A 27,473-nucleotide genomic window follows, 5' to 3' on the forward strand; every position below is an offset into this window, starting at 1 on the left:
CTGCTTTCGTGAACTGATCCCTTGAATTAGTTTAGGTAGGTGTTAGCCAGATCTCTCAAAAGTTTTTTCATCATACAGGTTACAAAAATAACCTCCAAGATGTAAAGTGAAAAATCGTATGTGGTATTTTTATCTTCAAGTTACTCCTTGGACCACCAGATATAATAATCCAATACGCTAACTTTTAGCCTTTATGAAGATTCATGGAGTGGATTATATTTCAGAATAAAAATATATTCAGCTTTTAAACCGACTCCAATAAGTGTGTGTTTGTTTCTGGGACATTATATTAGATAGTATTATATTTGTGTCCAAAGCACAGAAGGGTGTTCAACCAAAAAGACACACAAATGCACTGATAACAGATGTAAGCAACCAACCAATATTTATTTTTATTTATCAACATCATTCATCAACATAAATATACAGAGTGACGGGCACACAGTGGTGATGTGAAGCAAGTACCGCTCTATCAGCACACCTCCTAAAGCAGGCACACAGTAGTCAAACGACACAGAACCGAAGGAACAGGTTCATTTCTGTGAATAAAGCAGTTTAACCAGAATGGTTTATTCAAGGCACTCATAGTGTAAAATAAATACTTTAAACAAGAAACTATGCCGGATATCTTTAACATAGAAACACTTCAAAAACCTTCAACTTCTAAACAAAGAAACAATTTTATCCTCGCAATAAGTGGAAATGCTTTCAGACTTTATCACAACGTGACATTGGCATCACATTGCAGTTGTACAAACAACGTTGTGGGTTTGAGTCCAGCTCAGGATTTCTCACTTACAATGTTTGTATCTGAAATGTAATTGGTGTGTTAGCAGAAATCTCTCATTGTGGAAAAAAGGATATTACCAGCAAAAATGGAACAGATTTCCTGATGTGCATATAAGATAAGAAGCTGTAAACTATTCATCATGAAGGATTTGGCACATTTCTGTTTTAATTTTAACAAGTTGTTGCCATGATAACAGGGGAAACCCATCCCCTCAAAAAATAACACAAAACCCAGTGTTTAAATACTGAACCAACACAGCAGAACATACACACAAACACACAAACACACAAAAACACCACGTGTGCAACAGATGTACGACAATAAAAATAAAGGCACATCATTTGAATAAATAAAAACAGGTGAATAGAATCAAAATAATAGCATTACATTAAGACAGGGTGAAAATAATTCAACTTTGACATGAATAAACAAAAGGTTTTCAGCCTCAATCTGGCAGCTCTTCAGGAAAATCAAGGCACTAAAAAAGGAAGAAAAATCAGTTTCCATTCTGCTCATGTAAAATTATGAACACACTACTTCAGGGGCTCAGTAGTCAAATCTGGTTGTTATTGTCCCGTCTTCTCACTGCAGGACACATTTGTCTTTGTTGTTGTATTTTCTCCTCCTCATCTCCAGACCACGCTCCAGTCGCTCATCCTCCTCCAGTGCCCTTCACATCAAACATTACAATGCGATGAATGAATGTTAATGTTTTCTGCAGGTCATCATTTTTTAACATTTGCTTTTTATAATTTTAGGACTTCGCCATCCTCCTCCTGTTTTGTCTTTTCCACACACCGACACACACTCACCCTCTCTCCTTGGCGTCGATGTCTCTGATGATTTCGTCCCGCTGGTTGACCAGAGACACCAGCTCCTGGAGGAGCAGCTGCTCCCTCTGCTGCTGAGTGGGCGACTTCTGCCAGTCTGCAGGACCAACACCAGCAATTCACACAATGGTTCATAATGATAATGTACAATAAGGAAAGGGCAGTTACTAAAGTGACTAGTGGCTCTGCAGATTAAGATTATTACACGACCCAATAGTTTGTAAAATATTCTCCATCCTGCCTCTCAGTTACCCTGTGTGCCTATAGATGCATAAGCTGGGTGTTGTTTTTCGCTCCCTTGCGAGTGTGTGTTTGTGCAAAATAACTCAACAACACATTGATGGATTATCACCACACTTGGTTTGAATATTACTCTGGAGTGTATCTCCAGATGATTCCGTTTTGGAACATGCTGTGAGGCAGCCAGATGAGAGTCAGCTGACAATAGACTGAAAGGTAACATGAGCAGACCATGCTGAGATAGGCCTGACTAACACATGCGAGTGACTGATTAAATTAAGATGTCATGAGTCAGCAACTGTAAAAATATGGTCAGAACAACAGATTCACCATGATATCTCTGCAAATAATAAAGACACTTGAATTGACCATAAAATTATTGTGAAGAAGTCCCAAATAAGTAAAAAGATTATTACTTCATGCGTAATTCAAAAATATATTTTTTGAGGTTTACATGCAGCTTTTAGCACTATTGACCAACCTATAGCTTATATAGATCAAAAATAATCTATGATCATATTGAGGAATAGGGTAATCATCACCCCTCTGATGCTTTTCATTTAACAAAGTGATATTGTGGATTTCACTGAAGTTAACGTTTCGACCCTTCCACCACTGTTGGTTACGAACCTTCTATAGCGATGATGACCCGCAGTTCTCTGGTGAGAAGCTCAAACCTCCGCTCCAGATCCTGCTCCTCTTGTCTGTGGATGCAATCAATAATCAGATGACGAAAACGTGTTATATATATGTATGTACATGTGTATACTGATGAGGGGGCTCACAGTAGCTCCAGGTTGTCCTGCCTGCGTATCAGAGCGTTCTTCTTGTTCACCAGTGTGAACCACTCCTGGATCAGTCTCTCCTCTTCATTACGGTCACTTCCTGTATAATAGAAAAAGACAGGACATATATTGTACTGAGATCTAATGTGTTCAACTGTTTAGTTCTTGTTTTTTACAGGTACCTATGCTTCCTCCTCCAGTCCAAAGACATGCTGTGTGTGTTGATAGGTGACTCTAAATTGACTGTAGGTATGAATGTGAGTGTGTTTGTTGCTGTAAATCCTACTGGCGACCTGTCCAGGCTGTACACCACCTCTCACCTAATGTCACCTGGGATTGGCTCCAGGCCCCTGTGACCCTCAAAGTAAGTGATGCACATATGGGATGGATGGATGTTCGGTTCTCACTCCTGCTTCTTGAGTAGATTCTGTTAATGACTAGTTGGAAATGCCAGTGTTCGTGTGTGTGTGTGTGTGTGTGTGTGTGTGTGTGTGTGTGTGTGTGTGTGTGTGACTCACCTGTTTCCATGAGGCTCCGCAGTCTTCGCTCCACCACAGCAGCTCTGCTGTCGATGTGCCTTTGCTCTGTCTCCAGCGCTGCCAGCTCACTCAGCACATACTGACTGGTGTCCTGCAGACACTGACCACAAGCCACACGCACACACGCACACATGAACATACACAACAAGGGAAAATGAGGAAAAGGAAAATAGAGAGTTGGAAAATGAAAGCAGGGGGAAACAAAGAGAAGAAGAGGGTCAAAAGATTAGAGAGATCAAAAGGATGGAAAAATACAATCAGTAAACACAGAATATTTCATTTCTGTCTTCATAATAAATGACCAGAGTTTTGTAGATACATTTTTCTTAGAGACATTTGTTAATGATTAATTTGATCTGATCTGAGATTCAAAGATACAGCAAAGAAGGAGAGAAGATGAAAACGGAAAGCGTTCCCATAACTGACCAGTGTTTCAGAGTCTTGTTTTGGAGCATCTGTCTCTGCAGCTGTTTGCAGCTCTGCACAAACAAGAACAAATTACAGAGTTAAAAAAAAAGAAGAGCGAGACAGAAGTTGGATGTGTTGCATTTGGCATGTTGTGTACCCACCTGTTTTCTTCGTGTTTTCTGTTGCAGAGTTTGTCTTCGTGTCTTCATCCTGAAGATGACAAAGCTGTCACATTAAAAAAAGGTGTATAACAGCTTTCTCCTCTTAAGATTATACATTCAAACCCTTTTTTCTGCTTGAGAAGTGGATATCAAGGTTAAAGATTCAGATACAACAAGTGTCACCTGAGTGAGTCCAGATGTGACTGTCTTGGTGATCGATCTTGGGGGTGGGAGAGGGGATATTGACTCCTCACCTAAAACAGATGAGAAAAAAAATCAGAAGGATTTTTTTAAACATTATTATTCACCTAAAATTCTCACAGCCTCATTTAAAACCTCTAGAAATGTTGATTAACAAAGGAGACTGAATAAGCAGCAACCAAAGTGAAGATTGGAAAACAAAACATATAACAAATGTATTACTGTATGATCACATTCATTGACACAAAGACAGAAATCATTTCTAAATTTGGTATAAAATATTGGTTTAATGTAGGATTCCTCATAGTTTGAGGATGGAAGGTTTTCACACTTCATCACTTTCTGTGGGGGGGGGGTTTCTACATGTACTCCAGCCTCCTCCCACACTCCAAAGATGTATAGCCTGGATTAAATGGAGACTTTAAATCTAAGGTACTGCAGGCCTGTACAATGTGTTATGATCACAGACTGTATATAAAGATTATGATGAACCCACTGAAGGGTCAAAAAGGTTGAAGCAGATAAAAAGAGCCTTGAGGACAGATGGCATAAATGACGACGGGTTGATACCTTTAACCAGTCGTTTGGTCCTCGGTGGCGGGACGACCAGTGTGCTGCTTCCCCCTTCCTCTAGACTCACTCCTTCGTTCAGTCTGGCCATGCAGAATGCAGCAGCGTCGACGTCAGTGGGGGCAGGGCCGGAGAGGGCGAGGCCGTAGCTGGACTGGCTGCTGTTGTGCTCGATCTGCAGCACGCTCAGCTCCTGGTTGGTGAAGTGCGAGCGGATCTGGCTGAGGTAGGTCATGACTATGAGCCTGTCGGGGACGGATAGGAGAACCATGTCGGACGGCTCCAACAGACGAGAGATGCCCAGCGCCTCGAAACCGTCATACGCCTGAAGAAGCACATCATCAGAAAAGAATAGACGTTTTAATAATGATTCCTTGGATAACCACCAGGGCATGTCGATCTATATTTAATAGTTTCAGTCTGATGACCTCATGAAGATCTCTGTAAGCAATGTCCTCTGACTGACCAATTCAGATGAGAGAAGAGACAAAACATTGAGTCACTCGTCTGAACTGTTTTCAATAAATACACTGTGCTCAGAACAATGAGCTTATTGAGCTGCAGAGTGTTGCAGCCAAAGCTCTGCAGACGTTTTACCCTCTGTTTTGCCTCTCGGGAAGCATAAAGTCTGGAGCTTGTTAGGATCTTATGCAACGTCAGAAGAAGACTGCAGCTACTTCTACGCCAGATATAAGTACCTATAGTTCACCTTCTATGTGTGAAACAAATTAAGAATCAGGTCCCTATCAAGGAAATCTGATCTAATCTGTGTAGGTTTATGTCCGTAAACGACAAAAACCTACACTCTCCCTGACAAGAGCTGTCACCCATCCAAACACTGTCCTAACTGTACAATACCATGTGGTTCAGATTATTGGAAAACACACTGTCTTAAGGATTTGATAATATGTCAGCAGCGTCAATGAGAAAGGAAACATCACTTAACCGTTTTAAACCAAGAAGAGAAACAACATAACCATTAGACAGGATGATTACAACACTACAAAATTGAATAAATGAGACTAAAACATATATATTAAACTCATATAACACTTATGATGGAATTGTTGCTGTGGAATATGAATATATATTTGATTAATTCATGTCTCTCACCTTTTTGTTGTTGAGCTTGATGTCATGTGGATTTAACTGGTCAAAATCTCTAATGGGACAAAAGCAAATAATGAAAGCATTTAAATGTAGATTTTAAACTATAGAGTCCTTCAATAATTTAAAAACTGAATGGATCCTAAAATATATACAATCAGCTTTAAAGGAGACTGAACGATGTACATTTTGTCTGGGTGGAAGTGATGCAGGATGGCACAGAAGGCCAGGCCGTTTCTCCAGGACGTGCTGAAGTTTGTGACCTTTACCCCCTGGTGCTGGCTGGTGATGTCCTGACACCACTGCAGCAGCGACTGGCTGGAGTTCACCAGGTCCTGAAAAAACAAGCTCAGTCTCAGGTGTGTGTATGTGTGTGTTTCTCTGTGATTTCAAAATAACAGAGTTTTTAGGCTAACATCGGAATTCTGAGTATTTACCTCAGCAGAGTCGTCCTTCCCATCGGCCTCCTCTCGGACTTTAGGAACTGGATCAGGAGTTTTGATTTCAGCAGATTCCTCTTCTAGTAATGTGGGAAGCCAAGATGTCTTCATCTCACAGTGATGGGGAGGAGGGGTGTGTGTGTCTGTGCTGGTCGTGTCTCTGAGCTCAGACGGGAGGTCGACCTCCTGGTGCTTTAGCCTGAGAGGAGAAGAGGAATAAAAACATAGACGAGATGGGTGATGAATAGAAATAGTTTTATACAAGCAGCTTGGCATCAGCGATAAGTAGATTTGAGCAGGAGACATGCAAGCTTTGCCAACATAGCGGATCAGAGAGCAGATCTCAGCACTGACACGATGTTAGTGGGCATGATAGGAGCATACACCATTTAAGACACTGGTAGATATGAAAATGAAGCATGATTTAACATTGATCTGCTCTGTCGGCTGAAAAACAATCACTACTAGTGAACTAGTTTTTGTTTTCCCTTGACATGATGCAACCTCTTGCCCCTGTTGTTCGAACACCAAACACCAAGAGAGTACAGCAGACTGAGGTCATTGTCTCAGACTTAACATCTATGTGTTACGACTCCACATGATCAATAAGATATTATTGACTTGTAAAATTGGCAAAATACCTTTAGACATTTGACTTGAAGTTCAAGAGTAGAGCTGCATTTCTGCACATCACACACAAAAATCACACACAAGACTCAGCGTCCTTTCAAAAAGCAGCATAGGTTGACGCCTCATGCTGACTTACACACGCTTCCCCCTCAGTGGCTCCTCTGTCTCAGTTAGTGATATTTCCTGCAGGCCGTCACAGCAGCGGGTAAATGAGATCTGATTCTGATCAGTAAGTTCAGGAGGGTTTTCTGTGGCGTCACTATCAATATCACCAGGGGCGGGGATGAGGCGTTTCATAATGCGAGCACTAGAGACGGGTGACGTGTCACCACCGCTCATCAGACGGATTTTGGCTAACAGGAACTCCTCCTCCTCCTGGAGATGTTTGTCTTTGATGGGGTCGTTATGATCAGGGGTCCCTGTGTGTCGGTCGTCCATCCGTGTGCTGTCGTTCTGTGTGGGGCGCTCGTTCAAGCTCTTGGAATGGTTCACATGAATAACATCCCTCATTTCAAGACTCATGAGTGAATCTGTGGGTTTCCTTGGGTCATCATGTGTCTTGCTGATGTGTATGTCAGCTTGTATCTTGGTATGTTTTAAGTCAGAGGGTTGGCTGGTTGCATTTGCACTTGGATGAAGGGGCAAGTGCATCACAGACGATTGAACAAGTTCTCCCTCCTTGTCAGCTGCTACCTCCAGGCAGGGATGATCGTCTCTCTGTCCTTTTATTGGCTGTTTTCGAGCCTCATTGTGTTGGGGAGGAAGTTTAGCCCTCGTCTCTGTAGGATGTTCAGTCTGACCGGTCACAGAGTCAGGACGCTGACTGGCAGCAGAGGTCTGGTGACGGGTTTGTTCGCTGAAGGGCAGAGAAGAGGGCTTCTGGGTTACAGCAGAGGATGGGTGTCCTGGGCTGAAGACAGAAAAGAAGATTTCAGAGCTGAAGTGCTTTTGACAAAACTGACGGCAGTGTCGTTGTCATGCCGATCATCGCAGCCAGAGCTCCATCCTTTTTAGGTCAAAAAGATCAAAAATGGTTGCAGAGATGATTTTGCCAATCCAAACTGTAAAGTTCACTGTCACGGCTGTGGTTGTCTCAAGCCATCCAAAGGTCTTGACTTTCCCATTGTTTGGACGAGAATTTCCCGAGAGTTCTACGAGTACGATGGGACAGAGGTCTGACTGTGTGAAAGCCACCAACCAAAGAAAAACTCCAGATTTCAACATGCTTCAGCCTTCAACTTCAACATCCAATGACCAAACCAATCCATGCTACTTAGCTGCAGCAAGTAGGCGACTGAACAAATGCAATGAGCCTTTTGATATTGTTTCATGTCAACCCCAAACACAGTGATTGTCATGCAACTTAAACAGAAGAGATGTAGATACGTCAGATGCATTTAGGGAACTGACATAGATGAGTGTGTGCAGTTTACAGCTTGATTGAATTTAAGGCATTCCAGTCTGAATTACCTGTTTACATCCGTTATTGGATAAGTTCTAAAGTTTGAAGGAGTGTCTGAAGGTAATGATATTCTCATTAAGTATGAGTCATACTGAAATATGTGTAATATTGAGTGAGTCAGGACAAGGAGTGACATAATTGGAGGAAATGACTGCAATCAGCTGCTCAGGGTTTTCAGATAACTTAATTCTGCGGGTAAGGCGTGTCCACTATAGTCATCCATCCCTGAGGCAGGATGCAAAGAGGAAATTCCAGGCTACAAACAACACGATAATGATTTTGTTTGGTGGAGACGTGCATGACTCACATGCCCACACACAAGTCTGACTTGGGAAAGATCTAAAGGTAAAAAAACCACAGGCAAAGTCCTCTATAATCCACACGAAGCAACAAGCAGATCTCTCTCATGTACCCAATTCCTTCCTGGTTACTCACCCTTCTCTCTCAGCTGCTATAAACCCTCTCACCCACTTTACTCACCCCGCTTCCCCCTCCATGTACAGCTCAGCCAGCCAGATAGAGCCGAGATCCTCGTGTCCTCTCTCATACTCCACCTCCTCGTCCTCCTCCTCCCTCATCCACTCTGGGATGGCGGCTAGGTGAATGTTAGGTTTGCCTTGTTTAACTGATCTCGGGCCAGACCCACTCAGGGGCTTAACAGCAGTATCACTGTCCTTAGGTTTGCCTGATCTGGAGTCAGATTTATTTGTTGGTCTGGCTGCAGGGGCAGAGTCAGCAGTTCTGGTGGAGAGCCGTTGGATTTCAGCCTTGGGGTCGACTGTTTTCTCTAGTTTGGGATGACATTTGCTTTCTGACTCTTCATCATCATCATATGCGATATCATCCAGCTCTGCTTCCCTCAGTGGAGGCCACTCAGCTGATTGGATGCTCACCACTTCCTGGCTGCTTTGCACTAAATCAAAAGCTATCTCTTGTCTCTGTTGTGGTTTCATTCCTTTGCTATTATCACCCCTTTCCACCATCTTCTCTTCCTCTTTCTTTCTGCTCTTCTCCTCTTCCATCTTCTTTTTTGCCATTTCTTTTTTCTTTTCTTCCTCATCTGCCCTCAGCTGCTCCCTTTCTTTCTCTGCTTTTTCCCTCTCTTCCCTTTGCTGGTTCTCCCTCTCTCTTTCTAACCTCTTTCTCTCTTCTATCTTTTCGCTCTCCATCCTTTCCCTCTCCTTCCTCTCCATCTCTTCTTTCTCCTTTGCCAGCTTGTCTCTTTCCTCCTTTTCCCTCACAACCCTTTCTTTCTCTTCCCTCTCTGCCTTTTCCTTCACTTCCCTCTCCAGCTTCTCCCTCTCTCTTTCTAACCTCTTTCTTTCTTCTATCTTTTCCCTCTCCTTCCTCTCCATCTCTGCTTTCTCCTTTGTCAGCTTCTCTCTTTCCCCCTTTTCCCTCTCAACCCTTTCTTTTTCTTCCCTCTCCAGCTTCTCCCTCTCTTCTTTCTTTCCCCTCTCCATCCTGTCCCTCTCCCTCCTCTCCATCTCTTCTTTCTCCTTTGCCAGCCTGTCTCTTTCCTTCTTTTCCCTCAAAACCCTTTCTTTCTCTTCCCTCTCTGCCTTTTCCCTCAATTCCCTCTCCAACTTCTCTCTCTCTTTTTCCAACCTCTTTCTCTCTTCTGCCTTTTCCCTCTCCATCCTTTCCCTCTCCTTCCTCTCCATCTCTGCTTTCTCCTTCGCCAGCTTCTCTCTTTCCTCCTTTTCCCTCTGAACATTTTCTTTCTCTTCCCTCTCTTCCTTTTCCCTCACTTCCCTCTCCAGCTTCTCTCTCTTTTTTTCCAACCTATTTCTCTCTTCTGCCTTTTCCCTCTCCATCCTTTCCCTCTCCTTCCTCTCCATGTCTGCTTTCTCCTTTGCCAGCTTCTCTCTTTCCTCCTTTTCCCTCTTTGCCTTTTCCCTCACCTCCCTCTCCAGCTTCTCCCTCTCTCTTTCTAACCTCTTTCTCTCTTCTATCCTTTCCCTCTCCTTCCTCTCCATCTCATCTTTCTCCTTTGCCTGCCTCTCTCTTTCTTCCTTTTCCCTCTCAGCCCTTACTTTGTTTTCCCTCTCCTTCCTCTCCATGTCTGCTTTCTCCTTTGCCTGCCTCTCTCTTTCCTCCTTTTCCCTCTCCTTCCTGGCCCTCTCCTCCCTCTCCATGTTCTCTATCCTTTCTTTCTCCTTCCTCTCGCTCTCCTTCTCTCTCTCTTTCTCCTGCTCGCTGGCTGCCAGTCGCAGACTTGCCACCAGAGTTAGCCCAAATGGCTCCGCTGAAGTCAAGCACCTCGGTTTCTGAGGCGATTCCTTCTTTTCACTAATCGTCTGATTTTCTGTTACGTCAGAGAAGGCTGTGGGTGGTGAAATGCCCACTCCAACGGCATCCAGTGGATCCTCATCTGGCTCAGAGGAAGACTTCATCCCTGCATGACTTGCATCAGCTGATCCAGTCGCGTGCAGGAGGGAGGTCACTGTCTCATAGCTGAAGGGACAGACACGAGGGACAGAAATACTCTGAGACAGAGCTCACCCTGAAATGACCTGCACAGTGATCACAGTAGGCTCCGGACAGCGTCACAGACAGTCTGCATGCTTGATTAAATAGTTCCTTCTCAGACTTTGTTTTGGTGCTGGTCCAAAGTGCCGTGCAAAAGCAAACAGCAGAGATATCTTTGTTTGTTACACTGAGAACCATCCTGTAGTTTTTTTCCCACTCTGCAATAGAGCCCACAGAGATTTGCATCACCGCTGACATGAGAGCAGGGAGACAAACTGCACCAAGATGCAAAACTAAAGAAAAATAAAACTATCATCACTTTGTTTGAGGCAGTTGAGTGAGTGGACCAAGTAACCAAAACAACTGCACATAAACCGCTGACAACACAAAGTAATTGATGTACTGCTAAATAAAGGAGGGATGGTTGTATACACAGTGTTTGTATACAGCGAGTCAGTGTTTCAAACGATCATACAAATAATATAAAAATGTGTCAATCTGAATAAGGTGGCGGCGTATAAAAATAAATGATAAATAATTTGAATAATGTAAATACATTTTGTATGACTCGTTCAATTGTACTACATGTAGAGGCAAGTTTTTAACTTCAAAAACATATGTGTAAATCTTTTAATGTCAACTCCAAAGATGGATAATATCAAAAATTATACTATTCCTAAAGAACATACCACATTTAAAGTAGTTTCTGATATAGCAATAAAGCCTTGTTTGGTTGTGTTTACTTTATCAGTTTTGGTGTATGCAAATTAAATACTGGCAACATGTACCTAATGTCCCTAGGCTTAGTCTACAAACATGTTTTTGCATTCTGCGTCACACCTTAACAAATCATCAACCACACAGGCAGGCAGAGAGACTCACCCTCTATACAACACCCCAACGACTGCTGACATGAAGCCAGCAGACGCCTCCTTCTGCTGCTCTGCAACACACATACCTGCCTCTGCATGTGCACTATCACGCAGAGATACACACACATACACATTTTAATCTGTTGAAAACTTCTCTTCATATCACTTCTGCTCAAATATTCAGTCTAACAACGTAGAAATCGGTTGAGATGGAGAGGACAGAAGTGGTTAATAGCAGCTGCAGTTAAAGCAGTGGTTAGGTTGCAGGAACATTAGTCGGTGTATTTCCATGTGTGTGTTTATATATGATGTTGTATGGAGAATAGTAAATGTCACGCAGTGCAGCAAAAGGCAGCGAGGAATCATTACTGACTCACCCCCCTTTTACACCTTCCTCCCTCTTCTCCTGCTCATCCTTCTCTTCAGTGCTCTCACTGCTTTCCACCACTTTGTCTCCTCCTGTCTCCGCTGTGGTCTCCTCCACAGCTGCCCACAGCTGCTTCTCCGCCTCGCACACTGGATCCTTATTGTTGACCGAACTCTCCTCACCACCAGCTGAGATGCCTGCTGGCTTCTCATCATCTGCTGCCTCCTGTTGTGGTTTCCCCGACGGCTGGAGAACCGGTTCCGGCCGCAATCCTGGTTCTGGCCGCAATACTGGTTCTGGCTTTGAGGGCCGGAGCGACTCCAGCGCCAAAGCTGTGCGCTCTTTGCCTGGTTTGGGGGAAACCTCGAGTGAGGTCGTTGGTTTCACGCAGGGTCCCTCTGGCTCTTTGGGCTCCTCTGTAACTGATGGTGCACCAGGTCGAGCAGGAGGTGGTTCAACTTGAGGTGTTCCTGAGCCTTTGGCTGTGATTGGCTGGGGCTCCTGTCTGACAGGAGCGTCCTCCTCAGCAGCATCTTCTCTGTGTGAGCTAGGAAAGAAGAAAAACACATGAAGTTACATTTTTTACTAAATGACATTTCCTACATGTGTTAATAAAAAGCTTGACTTTTAGCAAGGCCGCCACAGACAGACATGGAGGTAAGGCAGAAAAGCAGACAGACAGACCCTCATCCATTCTTACCCTCTGCACAAAGGGTTTGTACCATCCTTGGCAGAGATATTTTCAGGTGAATCTCTCCCACTTCTACTTTCTAGCACATTCCACAGAGGAATCTCTGCATCACACAGCCCCTTTGGTGGAGGCACCAGGGTCAAGTCCTCTGATGTGACTGGTTTATCCTGAGCAGTAGGGGCTGAATGGATGGCAGTTGGAGCACATGCAGCAGATATTTTGTTTTCAGGGACAACAGTATTTGACAGTGAATCTTCCTTGACGAGGGAGAGTTGCACCAGACTGGAGTAAGACGAAAGAGGAAAAATGAAAAAGGGAAGAAACAAGGAGAAGAGTTCAGTAGCAGTAAGAAAGCCACAATGAAGGAAGAGGAAAAACTTAAGAGTAGGGGTGAGTGATACCACAGAAAATAGTTTCCAAGCAACAGCAGAGCCACACGCATATCAATACCAGTATCAACACTTCTCATCAGTCCAAGTTGCTTTGATTGCATGCACCATTAACTGATGTATCAGTACTGTGTAACTGGCAATTGAGCTTTTCCTTTGACTATTAAATGTGTATTGCTTGCATGCTCAAATGAAAGACAGAATTCACAAAATAAACACATAAATTCTAATAATTATCAATAGACATTGAGTGAATGCATGCACACACAAGACATACTCAGACATATCAGTAGTAGCAATACTTTTGGGTTTGATCTGCCCACTCCTACAACACACATAATCAATCAGTCCAAATTTAACATGAGCGGAGAATCACAAAAATAATTACCACAGAAGAACAGGGAAATAAAATAGAATAAAATATAAAAATCAAATGTTAAATTATTCTGCACAACCTGAATCTCATGTACCTGAAAAAACTGAGCAAAGGCTGATGCTTAAATCAGTAGATTTAAATCAGAAAGAATACAAAGCAACACTCTCTAACTTTATAACCTTTGAATAGCAGCTTCAAAATTAGTTTTGAGATGTGTGTAACTGACTAGACCCAACAAGTTCAAGAGTAACGTTGAACTGTAGATCGTTTAAAAAAGATCCAGAGGTCATTGTTCACATCCGATATTCAGCGAGGAAACTTTTAAAATATGAAGAATCCTGAACAGAGTTAGGTGAACTTATTACAGCAGCAGCTCCTCTGATTCAGGAAGCCGGGGTTCATGGGTAATAACTGTTCAGTTGTGGGTTGAGACTTGTTTTTTTCTCCACATAAAAACAGCTTAAACCCTCAGACACTTACAGTCCAACAGAATCAATCACTAAATGTGGCTGCAGAGGGCGCTGCTGCTCAGTAAAAGTTACACAGTGTTGCTTTAAATTGATTTGTGAAGATTTCAAATTGATTAATTGATTGATTTTATTTGAGGCTTAAGAAAGCAGACGACACCCACAGTGACGGGATCACTCGTCGTTTCAGCAACTCACCGATCTGTGCTGGAGTTAACGGAGGCAGAGCTCTGGATGAGAATTTGTGAAGACAGCTTCTCGGATGTAACACTGGTTTTGTTTGGAGGAGGGAGGTGTGGAGCAGGAAGAGGGAGACCAGGAGGAGGTGTGTGTGTGAGGTGTGTGTTTAACTGAGAGACTGATAAAGGAGAAGATGAAGAAGAAACCAGAGTTCTCATCTTCTGCTTGTCCTCGTCTGATCTGTTGGCGTCTGGACTGAAGATTAGAGCCTTTCCAAGCTCCTTCCTCTTCTGCTCTTCCATTTTCCTCCCTTCTTCCTCCTTCTTTCTCTGCTCCTCTTGTACTTGTCTCCTCTTCTTTTCATCTTCTTCCTTCTCTTTCTCCTTCTTTTCTTTAAGAAGTCTCTCCTTTTCTTCCACTTCCCTCTTTCTTCTCTCCTCTGCTTCTTTGACTTTCTTCTCCTCCTCTTCCATCCTCTTCCTCTCCTCTTCCTCTTTTTGCATCCTTTCTCTCTGCTCTTTTAAGAGCCTTTCTTTCCTCCTCTCCTCCTCCTCTTCATGTCTTTTCTCCTTCTCTCTTTTCTGCCTTTCCTCCTCCTCTTTTTTGTTCCTCTCCATCCTTTCTTTCTCATCCTTTAAGAGTCTCTCCTTCTCCTCCTTGAGAAGTCTCTCCTTTTCTTGCATTTCCCTCCTTCCTCTCTCCTGTGCTTCTTTGATATTCTCCTCCTCCTCCTTAATTTTCTGTTGCTCTGCCTTCATGCGTTTCTCCTCCAGTTTCCTCCTCTCCTCTTCCTCAAGGAGCCTCCTTTTCTCTTCCTCTCTCCTCCTACTTTGCTCCTCTAGCACTCTCCTCTCCTCCAACCTCTTCTCCTCCTCCTCCTTCATCTGCCTCAGGAATCTCTCTCTCTCATGTCTCCTCTCCTCCTCCCTTTGAAGTTTTTCCTTTTCCTCCTCCATCCTCAGGATTCTCCTCTCCTGCTCTCTTTTCTTCCTCTCCTCTTCCTCCCGCTTTCTCTTCTCCTGTTCCTCTCTCAGCTGCTTTTCCTGTTTTTCTCTCTTCTCCTTCAGGAGTCTCTCCTCCTCGCGTTTCCTCCTTTCCCTCTCCTTCTTCCCCTCCTCCTCCTCTTGCAACAGCCTCTTCTTCTCCTCCTCTAACAGTCTCTTCTTCTCTTCCTCATGTTTTTTCCTCTCGTCCTGCTCCTGTTTCAGGAGCACTGCTCTTTCCTCTTCTTCCTTTCTCCTCTGTTCCCCCTCTTGTTTTTGTTTTTCGCTCTGCTCGGCCCTCATCTTCTCCTCTCTCTGCGTCGCTGCTCCCTCTAACTGCTCTGTCTTTCCTCCACAGGTCTTTTCTTTTGTTTTTTGTTCAAAACTGCAGAACAGATAAACAATATTTCTTAAGCCCAATTCTCTCTGTGTTTTTAACCATGATCATCACCACCAGTTCACATTTTTTATCTTTATCTGTTTATTTTTCTGGATCTTGAACATAAATACTCACCCTGGAGGACACCTTTTGATAGTATCCCGTTTAGAATCATCCTCTTCCAGAAACAAGCCCCCTGATTCATGTCTCTGGTCAAACGGTTCAAACATGACGCTGCCAAAGTCGAGCTCAGGCTCAGGCTGCGCCAGTGGTGCCTTACTGGCACTGATTATATTCTGCGTTTCATCGATTGGCTTTTTCAAATCAATAACCCTCTGAGCGTTTGGCTGCTTGGGAGTGATAAAAGCTGCCACAACGTTGGTGGAGGGCTGCTGATTGGTGGAGCTCTCACTGCACGAGAAGGGCCACGGAGGGGGCGGGGCTATGATCAGCTCAGAGCGGGATTGGGCAGGACTGGGGGACAGAAATACTGGTGGTCAGGCTTGAGAGACAAGTGTGTGAGAGGGTTCGCAAGGGTGAAGCGTGCAGGAGGTGATGGGGGGGGGGGGGGGGGGGGCAGGCCACACTACACACCTGGTAACTGTTCCACTGCATTGACACCTACTGGAAGGTGAGTGCAACACAATGCAGGGTACAAACCACTCTGCAGCCATTAGCTAGAGTTAGCATCAAGGTAGCAGAAGCACAGAGAACAAAGCAGCCGTGAGTCCTCGAGCAACAAGTCGATAAGGACTCATAAAACTTGATCAGGAACTGTTACTCAATAACATGCCTCTGCACTAAAGTGGTCATTTAGATCACAATGATTCTGATTAAGTGTTGACCAATACATAACAAGTGTTCCAGGCTTGAAATAAATATGCTCTAAGTTTTCCTCTATGATCCACACTGAAGAGCTGAATTAGCTGTATAATAACAAATAACATTATAGCAGCTATAATAAAAAGAAATCAAAAAGAACAACCCCAACTTTCCTTTATATTCTGTTTAAATATGATTATTTATTGTTAATTAGGGATTAATTGAGCTTCAGAGATTTTGATTTCTTGCAACATAACGAGGCTAGCTGTTTCTCTCTGTTTCCAGTCTTTGTGCTAAGCTAAGCTAACCTGTGTGCTGGTTGTTTAGGAGAGGGTTGGCGCCTGGTTAGATAAGCAGGAGGCAGGACATGAGGTATAAATTTCACTGCAGGAAATATGGTGTTGAATGTCCAAGTCGACATCTTCGTCTTTCACTTGTATGGCAGCCCTATCTAATCCTGAGATCTTTGTATTCTTTTAGTTTTTTTTCTCTGTCGTATGTCTGAAACATCTCCAACAAACTCAGTCACTCACTGTGAATTTAACAGACATTTTCCAGCTGTATTCTCACACGGTCTCACTCGGACATTCTCCAAAAACTTTACTGGGGGGCTAAAAGGAAAGGTTCCAGTAAATGTGCAGAGCAGCTGACTCAGACATTTGCATTCTTACATACAGCTCCTCCGGAAATGTTCAGTGCGTGTCTGAAAATAGTTTGAGGTTCACAAATTGAGAAGAACAGCAAGGAGAATCCAAGCCTTCTGGACGTTTATCATCTATGTTGTGTCTCCTACACTCTGCTTCAAAACTTCTTTTTGGCTCTGTCGTCTATTGACACATTTTGGCCTCAAACAGCAGTTTGAGGCAAAACACATCTTTTAAGGAGCCAGACCAAGCAATAAAAGTTCACATGATCATGTTGTCATCATCCCATGACCTCACCTGATCCTCCCTGGCTCAGCTTTGTTTTCTGTGGTGGTTGCCTTTGAGTCCTGGCCTGGTCTGATTTGCTGGTTGGATATCCTGATGTTGGCCGCCTTTTCACCTTGGCTTAGACGCCTCTGAGTCGTTTCCTTGTCTGCTTGAGCGAGGGGGAACGTTAAGCCTGTAAAGAGAAAAAGCAACATCAGATAATAAATAACACACAGGAAGACATATTTGAAAGAATGGAGGGAAAATGTGGTAATTTTGGACAAGACAAAGAAATGTTAGCAAGGGGAATATAACACTGACAAGTGAAATGTTTGATTGGTCAGCTGGTGTACCTGAGCTGATCTGAGCAGGAGGAGCAGAAGGAGAGACAGCAGACTGAGGGGGAGGAGAAGAGAGTAGAACAGAGGTGGAAAGAGATGAGGAGCGAGGGGGTGAGGAGCGAGGAAGGGGGGCAGGAAGGGCCGGAGCCACAGGGTCGCAGAGAGCATCAAGATCAGGGCTGCTCAGTAGAGGGACAGGGGCGATGTCTCCTTTGATCGGGGCAGAGTCAGATGTCAGCCATGTCCCCTGAACACCTGAGGAAAGAAAGTGTGCAGAAGAACAGAATAAAGATAGTACTAAAGAGCAGAGAAGGAGGACAGAGACGATCAAGTGGGGTGGAAAATGAGAGGATTTTGAGAAAGATTGGTAAATGAAGGCAGCACAAATGATGGCTGTGGCTGAGGGGTAGAGCGGTCGTCCTCCAACCAGAAGGTCAGAAGTTCAATCCCCAGTCTTCCCATCTGCATGCCAAAGTGTCCTTGGGCAAGATACTGAACCCCAAACTGCCCAATAGAACAACAAAAAGTGCTAGCTATAGAAGCACTGTATGTATGAATGTGTGTGTGAATGGAAAACTGTAGTGTAAAGCGCTTTGAGTGGTCATCAAGACTAGAAAAGCATTATATAAATACAACCATTTACCATTTACAAAGAAATAGAAAAGTCTAGAAGTGAGAGGGAGTTTAAAAGAAGGTGCTAAGATGCTTATGAATCTGCAGGAAATGTTAGAAGGGGAAGAACATTGGCTGTAAAGTGCACTCGGTCGGTTACCTGATGCTGAGCCAGAGGGGTGAGGTTTGGGAACAGGGGGTGTTGAAGCGAGAGGAGGTGCATCAGCAGAAAAGGGTGAGGGAGAAGTAGGGCGGGTGATTGACTTGACAAGCTGAGGTTTGAAAATGTGGGAACGAACTAGCAGAGAGGAAAGACATGAGAAAAAGGACAAGAGAAAAGTAGATTTGTATAGATTTAAAAAGAATGTCAGCAGCTGATTAACATTTGTCAAAGCAAGAGACGGACCAGTGACTGAAGTAGGATCATCAGTTTGAGCCTCTGGGGGGCGCCGTTGATATGAAGCAGGAACTGAGGAGAGGAGAGCAGAGGAGGTATATAAAGGAGTCATGGACATGAAAGTCACATTCACCCATTCATTCACACACAGTGCTTTTTCTATCACACACCATTCATACACTGATGGTACAACCATCCTGCCCAAGAACACCATGGAATGCAGCCTGGAGGTGCCAGGGATCAAACGGCCGACCTTCTAGTTAGTGGACGTGTAAATGTTCAAAACAAGCTTATGATTGTGATTTATATTACAACATGTGACTGTGTGATATATCACATCACATTGAGAAGACTTGAACATGTTGGTGATGAATCTGTCTAACTAACCTATGGATTAACATTCAGATCTCTGATGCGTGGTCTAAATCTACTAGTAGAATAACAGTGACTGTTGTTCTGGGCAGCATTCAAAAACATGCAGAAAGCAAATGATCCAAAATACAACGCTTTCATTTGTTCGTGTTGCCTGAGGTCATGCAGCACTGACTTTCAACTTTAAAACACTCAACAAATTCTGATAGCATAACAACCCAACCATGTACGGACCTTCAAAATACTGTACATCAATAGTAAACTAAAATCTGTATCATGGGCATGAAGCTAAGTCACGAGGTCAAACCAGACCCCTCACTCACAAGGAATGGGTTAGCGTGAAAGCGTGCAACATGCTTGTCAGCCAGCCTGTCGATACCTTTCGCTGAGCCTGACTGGAAGATTCTGGGCAGAGAAGGCGGCTGAGAGAGGGTCCGGGCGAGCGGAGGGTGAGTGGATGTGGACTCAGAGGACAGGGTGGAGTTTGAGGGTGAGGTGGATTTGAAAAGGAGAGGCTGAGAGACAGGAGAGACGGGCTTATGGGTCAAAGCGATGAGAGAGGACTTTAGGGGAGCTGTGGAAGACGATGTTATGGTCATGTCAGTTGATGACGTCGCAGTGGAGGGAGGTTCGTTTGTGGTTAAAGTAGTGATGCCAGTTGCAGTGACGGTGATTGGATGAAGATTTGGGGGAGGCTCCACTGAGACTGAAGTGGACACAGATATGGAGCATGTGGGAGATGGAGGATGGGGGGAAGAGGTAGGGGTGGTTATGGAGTTGGACTTGGGGGATGGAGGACTAGCAGGAGACACATCAGAGAGAGGCAGAACGGGGGATGGACTCTGGGTTGAGGGAGCAACTGCTGGAACCTGGGGACTCTGAGGTTGTGGGTGAGCTAAAGCAGGAGGCTCAGGAGCAACGGGATTGGTCAGTTTCTTATGCTTGGACCTGGGCGAGGGCTGAGGGGAGGGGCCAGGGGAAGGCTGGATCTCTGATTGGACAGGGGCATTGGCGAGGGGGTGTCGTGAGCGGCGGGGTGAGGGCCGAGGGGCAATCGGTAGGGGAGGGCGAGAGTGGATGGCAGGGCTGGGAGGACCGCCATCACGTCCACAGACTGATGGATGGAGGGATGGAGGGATGGATGGATGGATGGAAGGAGGGAGAAACATTGAAAAACACAATGAAAAACTTGACTTGAGAATGAGAATGAAATGAAAACTGGATCACTGTTGGCGTCACATGTCAGGATCCTCAGTTAATCACATGACTCACTTGTTTGGGCGACGCCACAAACAAAATATGAACCTGTGATGAACAGTGATGGAATTAAAGCCCATTTATCATCGTCTGCTTTTCCTCTCACCTGATCATTTTACTCCACACCAGCACATTTGCAACAGAGAAGCAACCTGAACTGAAACTTAAGAGCTTAACCGCTGCTGAATTTCATTTACAACATGCTGTTTGGTGTCAGTATGTATGAGTGGATCCACACATTGAACTTTTAATGCTATTGAAATCATTCCAAAAAGTTCCAACAAAGCTCAAACTTGTAATAATTATAGTGCGAGTTGTTTCAAGATGCAGATAGTCTTTTAGAATTTTACAATTTTTTGAATTAAAAACAGGTTGAACAATTTTTTGGGGGACATACAGTATGCTTGAATAAGATTGGTTTACTTTACTTTTGACTCTTTAAGTGCATTTGGTTTTGATACTTTTACCTTGTAGAACTTTAACTAGAACCAGTATTTTACATGCTATTATGTAATGATCTGCATAAGTTTTCTTCTTTTACATTTTTTTTTTATATTAACGTTTCAGTACAGAAGCGCTGCACCAGCTCCAAGCTGTAGCCTACACGAAATGATGCGATAACGTTTGAGAAGGATCATGATCATATCATTTCATCTTTAAAAAAGACATCAGGGGGACATCAGTAGTCTCATGTCAGATTTATGGTCATTTGCAGTTTATCTCCACGTGTTGTTCACATCCCCGTGTGCACAATAAGTCACTTGAAGCTTTTCATTCCTCCAAACAAGATTCAATACAATTTAAATACAATCATCATCCCATGATTCCTAATTGCATTTAAGATCCAGATGAGAAATATGTGGCATGCCAATAACATATTTAGAAGAAGCTGTCCAGTCATGTGATGAGGACTGCAGAACAAATGGCATGTGTGTGAAATAGTGTGATATAAGCTGAGCTGCCCGATAATGCAAAGAAGGACTGAGCTCCTGTCCTCCCTCTCCCTGGAAAGAGAAACAAATAACAGGACTGTAAGAGCGAGAGCGAGCTACCTGAGGCTGGAAGAGAAGCTCCAGTGGAGTGTCGCTTGTCAGGCGGAGGGGGAGCGGGGCGATTTGGGCGAGTGAGAGTGTGTGGAACTATAGCAGCAGCCAGAAACAGAGACAGGAATAACAGAGAAGGTAGAGGAGGAAGAAATGTGAAAGGAGTGATGCGAGGAAATAATTCACAGAGAAGGTCAGAAGAAGGGAAACAGTGTTGATGTGTATGTGTGTCTGCCTGCCTGTCGCAGTGATGGACTTCTTGTCCTCGTCTTCATCGCTCTCATTGAAGTCGTCCAGGTTACCGATGTCTGAGGGTTTGACGCTCATCAGGCTGGCCAGACTCTGCATGTCTTCATCACTAAGGAGCAATAATAGTAGTTGAGGTATGTTACATTTATAAGCCTACATGATGGATTGTACATCTCCCCTTCTATCCGTTGCACAAAAATGAAGCTAAAATATCCCAGATACAGGTGCTGCCATCTTGCATATTTGACGTCATTTGGATTCTGCACCGTTAACGATCGCAGTTCGAGGTCCCACCCATACAGGCTCTTGACCAATTGCGAGTCAGTCTCAGATGTGAATCATGACGTTTCACCTCGTTTTATAGCATCAAATAACTAATCAAGACCAATTTATGAGCACTTGAACAAACATCAGTGTGATATGAACGTCCCAAAATGACATAAACTATCTTTGAGATTATTTCTTAGGCGTGTTTATGACTTATACTGCAGCCAGCCACCAGGGGGCTATCAAGATGATTTGACTTAACTTCTGAGGAGCTGTTATGTCCACCATCTTTATACAGTCCACGTCTGGGACAAACAGACAACCAATGTCGTAACACTGTCATATTGGTGTCACATGCAATAAAAAAGTGCAGCAGCTATCCTTTTAAATATTGACTCCATCAAAACACGCGTTCATAAAACCATCATGACCACATGGCCCTGATGCATCAAGTAGAATAACTACGACCACTACTCACGTGGCTTTTCCCTCACGAACAAAGACACACGACAGCGAGAGCTTGAGCGTGGCCTCCACCACTTTAACGGACAGCGGCTTCAGCTTCAGCATCAGGTCAATCTGCGTCGGCGTGGGACTGGCAAACCGCTTCAGGTTGATGTCAGCCGACGCCAGCACCTTACGATGCCCCTTGTTCTCCTGGACGAATCCAAGAAAAACACCCACGATGAGAAATGTATTTTGAATACATTTAAAATCTGTTTCGTCTCATTTAAATGTCAAACATTAGTGTTTGACTTACACCCTCAATGACAAAGGTCCACTCTTTGTCCTCAAACTCATCAGCGTTGGCTTCCTGAGGACGAAAATACAATTGGTTTAGTGCAACATATTCTCTAAACATTTCCTTTATATAGTAATTGTAAAAGTACAGTTATCGTAATAGTTTATGAATGCATGTGGTTGTATAATGTAATATCTTGATGTCCCTGTATATACACTCACTCAAACTGTGGGAACTTTTAACAAGCAAGATCTAGTTTTAGCTACGATGATTTCTACAAAGAGGATGAATATTTATTACTATAATTAGCAGGATTCATTTTCATTAAATGTTTTGGAGGCGTGGGGCATGATCAAAGAAAGACCGCGTTAAATTTTGGAGCAGATCCTGGAATTATTTTGAATTAACATTGCATTAGCATTAGGACATTAGGACATTAGCCTTGGGCTTGCCCCACTCTCCGTTCTCTTCTGATTTGAAACTGGAATCTTTAATTTCAATATAATGAGACTTCTATTCAAGTATTAAATGTTCCTCTTGCTTTTCTTATTGTAAAACTACTGCAACTTGTGTATGCAAATTTCTAGTTGTGCACATTTCTCACTTTAAAAGATGATGTCCTGTTTAAACTGAATCAAGATTCATGGATTATTCTGTGAGAAATCAATGACATTTTGAAAAATGCTTTATCTGGCAACGTTATAGAAAGTGAAAAACAAATCCAAAACCATTCTCCCCTGTGTAATCCACCACCCAGCTGGTAATATAATGTGTCACCTGCTGTATGTGTACATTGAGTGTTTTGGTTTTTGTACCTTGAAGAGTGTCACAGAGATGTCGATGTTCTCTGGGACAGGCCACACCACCATGCCCCTGTAGGGGTTCTTGATTCCAGGCTGCCAACTGTGGAGCTGAACACAACAAACGACACGTTAACAAGAAGCAGTTTGTCTGTGTGTGTGTGTGTGTGTGTGAGTGTGAGTGTGAGTGTGAGTGTGTGTGTGTGTGTGTGTGTGTGTGTGTGTGTGTGTGTGTGTGTGTGTGTGTCTGTCTGTCTGTCTGTCTGTCTGTGTGTGTGTGTGTGTGTGTGTGTCTCTGTGTGTGTGTGTGTGTGTGTGTCTGTGTGTGTCTGTGTGTGTCTCTGTGTGTGTGTGTGTGTGTGTGTTTACCTTGGAACACATGCGTCTGTTCCTCCTGGTCCACACCACCCTCAGCTTGTCTGGTTGCCTACAGAAACACAACAAACACAAACCAAAACACACAAATGAATGACACTTTTCCTCTTGACAGTTACAGTTATTACAGCGAGTAGAACATGATGAAAATAAGACTGAACATTTTCATTATTTCACCGAATAATGTTTTAAAACAAAGTGGACATTGTTTAAAGGGACAACACAAGGGCTGACAGAATGTCTTATGACTTCCACCGCTGCTTAATAAAGCCTCAGAGTCAAAGACAAGCCCATTATGTACTGTATGTGTGTGTATTGTAGTTATTATGTGGACCATGCATGTTGAGCTTAAACCTTAGGACATTTTTGTCTGTCCTCACTATCTGACCACCTTTAATGGACTTTTTGAGGGTGAAGACTCGGATTGAGGGTTAGGGTTAGAATTAGGTTAGTGTTAGGGTAAGGCATTTAGTTATGATGGTTAAGGTAAGGGGCGAGGGGATGCATTATGCCAATGAATGTCCTCAATAAGATAGAAGAACAAACATGAGTATGTGTGTGTGTGTGTGGCACGGATGTTCTTTCTTTCATCTGTGTGTATTTTAAAAAATCTAATAGTTTAATTGTGCCAGAAAGTCACCCAGTTCCTGTCTATAAAATGTGTTTACATATGGAGTGTTAGAGTGTGTTCACAATGACGTATATGAATATGTTTCTATTGTGTTTTCTCAGACGCCTGCAGCACAGGACGTGAAACAGGAAGCCGCTGAGTCATGTGACATGAGTCGATTTGAATGTGAGGTGTGCCTCTTGACAGGAAGAAGGAACCCCCATTACCAACACACACACATTACCAACACACACAGACACACACACAGGTTCAGAACAGCTGTGTGTGTTCATGTGTGTTAGGGGGTCAGGAGTGGCATCAGAAAATAGACTGACAGCAGCAGAGTGGGGGAAATAGATATGAGAGTGTGTGTGTGTGTGTGTGTGTGTGTGTGTGTGTGTGTGTGTGTGTGTGTGTGTGTGTGTGTGTGTGTGTGTGTGTGTGTGTGTGAGGGGGCAAAAATTAGGAAGCATCAAAGACTTGATGAAAAGAAACTATAACTGCAACACAAAGACAAACATGTGATTGCAGTAACAATGGGCAGTGGAGGAGGGTTGTAACTGGTTTAACACAGACAAACATTAGTAGAACAATACAGTCTGGCAACATGTAATAATTTTACATTGTGGTTCCACAGACAGAAGTTTTGATTTCCTGCAGCAGACACATGACTAGATGAGAACGGATAAACATTACCCTCCTCAGAGCTTTCCAGTTTGAAAAAGTGCCGGGTGAATTATTTATGATTCCCTCATACACATTTACCGCCAGTAAATGAATAAAGATCCTCACTAACCCATCTTATGCTTTTGTCACATAAAACACTCCGATTGTTGCAAAAAAACAGTCCCATTAGTCACATAATCATTTTTGATTGTGTCACACGAACTCCTGAGACTTGTTTTTTTCACTACCCTCTGTGTTTTTATTTCCAACATAATATATGTTTGCTGATAATTACAGAATAAACATGTTTGTTTAATTTGAGTTCTATATATTTGGTTGTATTCATGTTTTGTTTTTATTTGTAGTTATTTGAAATCATGTTTATGGTTAAACAGTAAAATATCAAGACTCAATTAGATTTCTTTGTTGTAAGGATTTGACAATGACATCCCGGGAATCATTGCAGTTATTTAATATATATTTCCTATCAGAAATTGTTTACTCCCTTATATTGAACCGGCATTGGCCTCCAAAAATCCAGAGTTAATTGAGGTTGTATATATAATTGAAAGAAAATGAGGTAATACAACCCCAGGAAGAGAAGCTATGTTACATGGTGGCTAATGAGGATCTAAATAAGCTTAAACTTAACCTCACACTTGATATGACTGAGACTTTGGATGAATCCACAGATTTTCTTCTCTCCTCTGTCTCTCTGTGCTTCCTGACTTCTGCCTGTGTTTAAACAACACCCTGGTATAAACTCAATGATTTCATCACACTGTTGAAATCATTGTGGCCCCTCCCGTCTCTGTGTCCACACAACACAAGCTTCTCTGCCGCTGATCAAACTCTGAAACTTTATTGAACCCAGGCTTCAGTCAGGGGGAAAAAAACTGATCTGTCTCTTATCGTTCGGATGATGAGCCTCTTGCACAATTATTCCATGCTTTAATGTAATCTGGGCAGATAAGAAGTCACACTAAGTGCCACGCTGACAAGTAGGTAAAAGTTTAAAGACACTAGAGAAACTTTTCCATGGTGTATCACTGAAGAATGTCGTGCAGTGACATATAGAAGCAAGATTTTAAAGTAAGCAAGTAGCACAAGTAGAATCAAATGGAAACATGTCAGTGAAGCTTGACCTTCGAACCCTACAAGTGTCTTTTGGGATTTGTTTTGTTTGTGTGATGCTGTGTCAGTGGATGTCATAGCTGAATAAAGGCCGGAGCTGCATCACCGGGACTTCTCCCAACTGTGTTGTACAATCAGGAAACTGCACAAGTGAAGAAAAGCCCTACGGGGCCTGAGCTATGAAGTGACTTACTTGCACCTGTAAAATGAAATAACAGCAAAACACCTGGGTCTATTGTTGTGCTGCTAATGAAACAATGATCAAATGTTGATGCTGAATGTTAAACTGTAAATCTTGCAAAGGGAACACATATTTTTAAAATATTTTTATACTTTTGTCTTTTTCGCGTCTTTTAGATTATGTACATGTCTCTCTCTCTTATGTTCTGTGTTGTTTTATTCACTGATATATTTTGTTATATTATTATGATTTTATAACGTGGACCACTTCGATATTTGTACATGTGTCAATAATGCCTTAGTCCAAATGTGACCATCACTTTCCTCTGTTCATTCTGACAGTAATTGGCATTATTTGGATTCTATAGCATCAGTGATCCCACTGATGACTAACACACACACACACACACACACACACACACACACACACACACACACACACACACACACACACACACACACACACACACACACACACACACACACACACACAATCCTCAGTCACACTGTCCGCACATGAGGGACTCCCTCATCCTCCTCAACACAGCGGAAAGACCCACAACACTGAACATGGCCATAATAACGGAGCCCTGTTGTTGATAATGATAATAACACACCAAACATGGCCTCGCAGAGATATTTCCATGTCACACAGTCAGGTGGTGAAACGGTGCGTCTACACTGTACTCACCATTTCTTGGTGCACTCCAAAACCAGTTCCTGGTAAGAAGCGACGAATTGAAACTTTGACGCCTTTTTACCAACGCGCTGAAGTCTCTTCCAAACCGAAGTCATGACTTCCTCCTCTAAACTTAATAAAACACGAGGAGAGACGAAAGAAGGAAATCACGCTCTCCTCTGCGCAACAGCCACTTTATCCAACTTTGTCCTCTGCTCCTTAAAAGGTCCTCCTCTCCTTCTCGTTCTCCTGGTGATGATGAACCTCACACAAGCTGAGACCTGCGCTCATTTGCAGCGTGAGCGGAATCACTCACCAATCTTTACACAGAAGTACCAATTGGGCCATGCGCAAAGAGGAAGCGATTCCGCTGCGAGCACAGATAAGCTCCTGATATGAGGCTGAAGTTTGGAGCTGTCATTGAAAAGTCTCCTCTCTCTCTCTCTGGCAGTAATCCACACGGAGACAGCGCAGCTTAGTCCAGCCTGCATGGGGCTTGTTGTAATGTGGGTCTGCTGCCTCTAGAGTGAGTCCATCCTCCCTCCCCATATGCGCCAGTGACAGAAGGTGAGACAGATATGCAAAGCGAGTCTACTGGTGATGCAGCAGCAGCACAAGGTCTTTATCTCGCCCTGCCTGAGCACAGTGTGTGAAGGCCCTGAGGTAAAAGTCTTCTG

General features: G+C 43.4%; 1 protein-coding gene across 19 annotated transcripts; it reads right to left on the reverse strand.

The window, feature by feature from the left end:
- Window positions 1-368: 368 nt before the first annotated feature.
- On the reverse strand, window positions 369-27,470 carry LOC109645267 (EH domain-binding protein 1-like protein 1). Of its 19 annotated transcripts, none has more exons than XM_069539566.1 (31): window positions 26,809-27,360; window positions 23,522-23,579; window positions 23,168-23,263; window positions 22,371-22,424; window positions 22,089-22,267; window positions 21,334-21,452; window positions 21,104-21,190; window positions 19,174-19,908; window positions 18,432-18,494; window positions 18,186-18,323; window positions 17,426-17,668; window positions 17,103-17,265; window positions 15,475-15,813; window positions 13,996-15,345; window positions 12,575-12,847; window positions 11,885-12,421; window positions 11,518-11,610; window positions 8,644-10,620; window positions 6,838-7,611; window positions 6,069-6,270; window positions 5,818-5,966; window positions 5,638-5,686; window positions 4,525-4,849; window positions 3,937-4,007; window positions 3,754-3,802; window positions 3,611-3,663; window positions 3,164-3,275; window positions 2,646-2,745; window positions 2,491-2,564; window positions 1,603-1,717; window positions 369-1,460 (listed from the first exon to the last, which is right to left on the reverse strand). In XM_069539566.1, exons 1-31 carry the CDS (start codon window positions 26,910-26,912, stop codon window positions 1,373-1,375), a joined length of 8,769 nt encoding a protein of 2,922 aa, XP_069395667.1. In that variant the 5' UTR covers window positions 26,913-27,360; the 3' UTR covers window positions 369-1,372. The 19 variants fall into 19 exon arrangements, with proteins under 19 accessions (XP_069395667.1, XP_069395666.1, XP_069395672.1 ...); XM_069539565.1 differs by having other exon boundaries at window positions 3,164-3,284; XM_069539571.1 differs by lacking the exon at window positions 19,174-19,908 and having other exon boundaries at window positions 3,164-3,284.
- Between the last annotated feature and the right edge of the window lie 3 nt (window positions 27,471-27,473).

This window comes from Paralichthys olivaceus, chromosome 15 (genome assembly GCF_024713975.1).
Source record: "Paralichthys olivaceus isolate ysfri-2021 chromosome 15, ASM2471397v2, whole genome shotgun sequence".
NCBI classification, from domain to species: Eukaryota; Metazoa; Chordata; class Actinopteri; order Pleuronectiformes; family Paralichthyidae; genus Paralichthys; species Paralichthys olivaceus.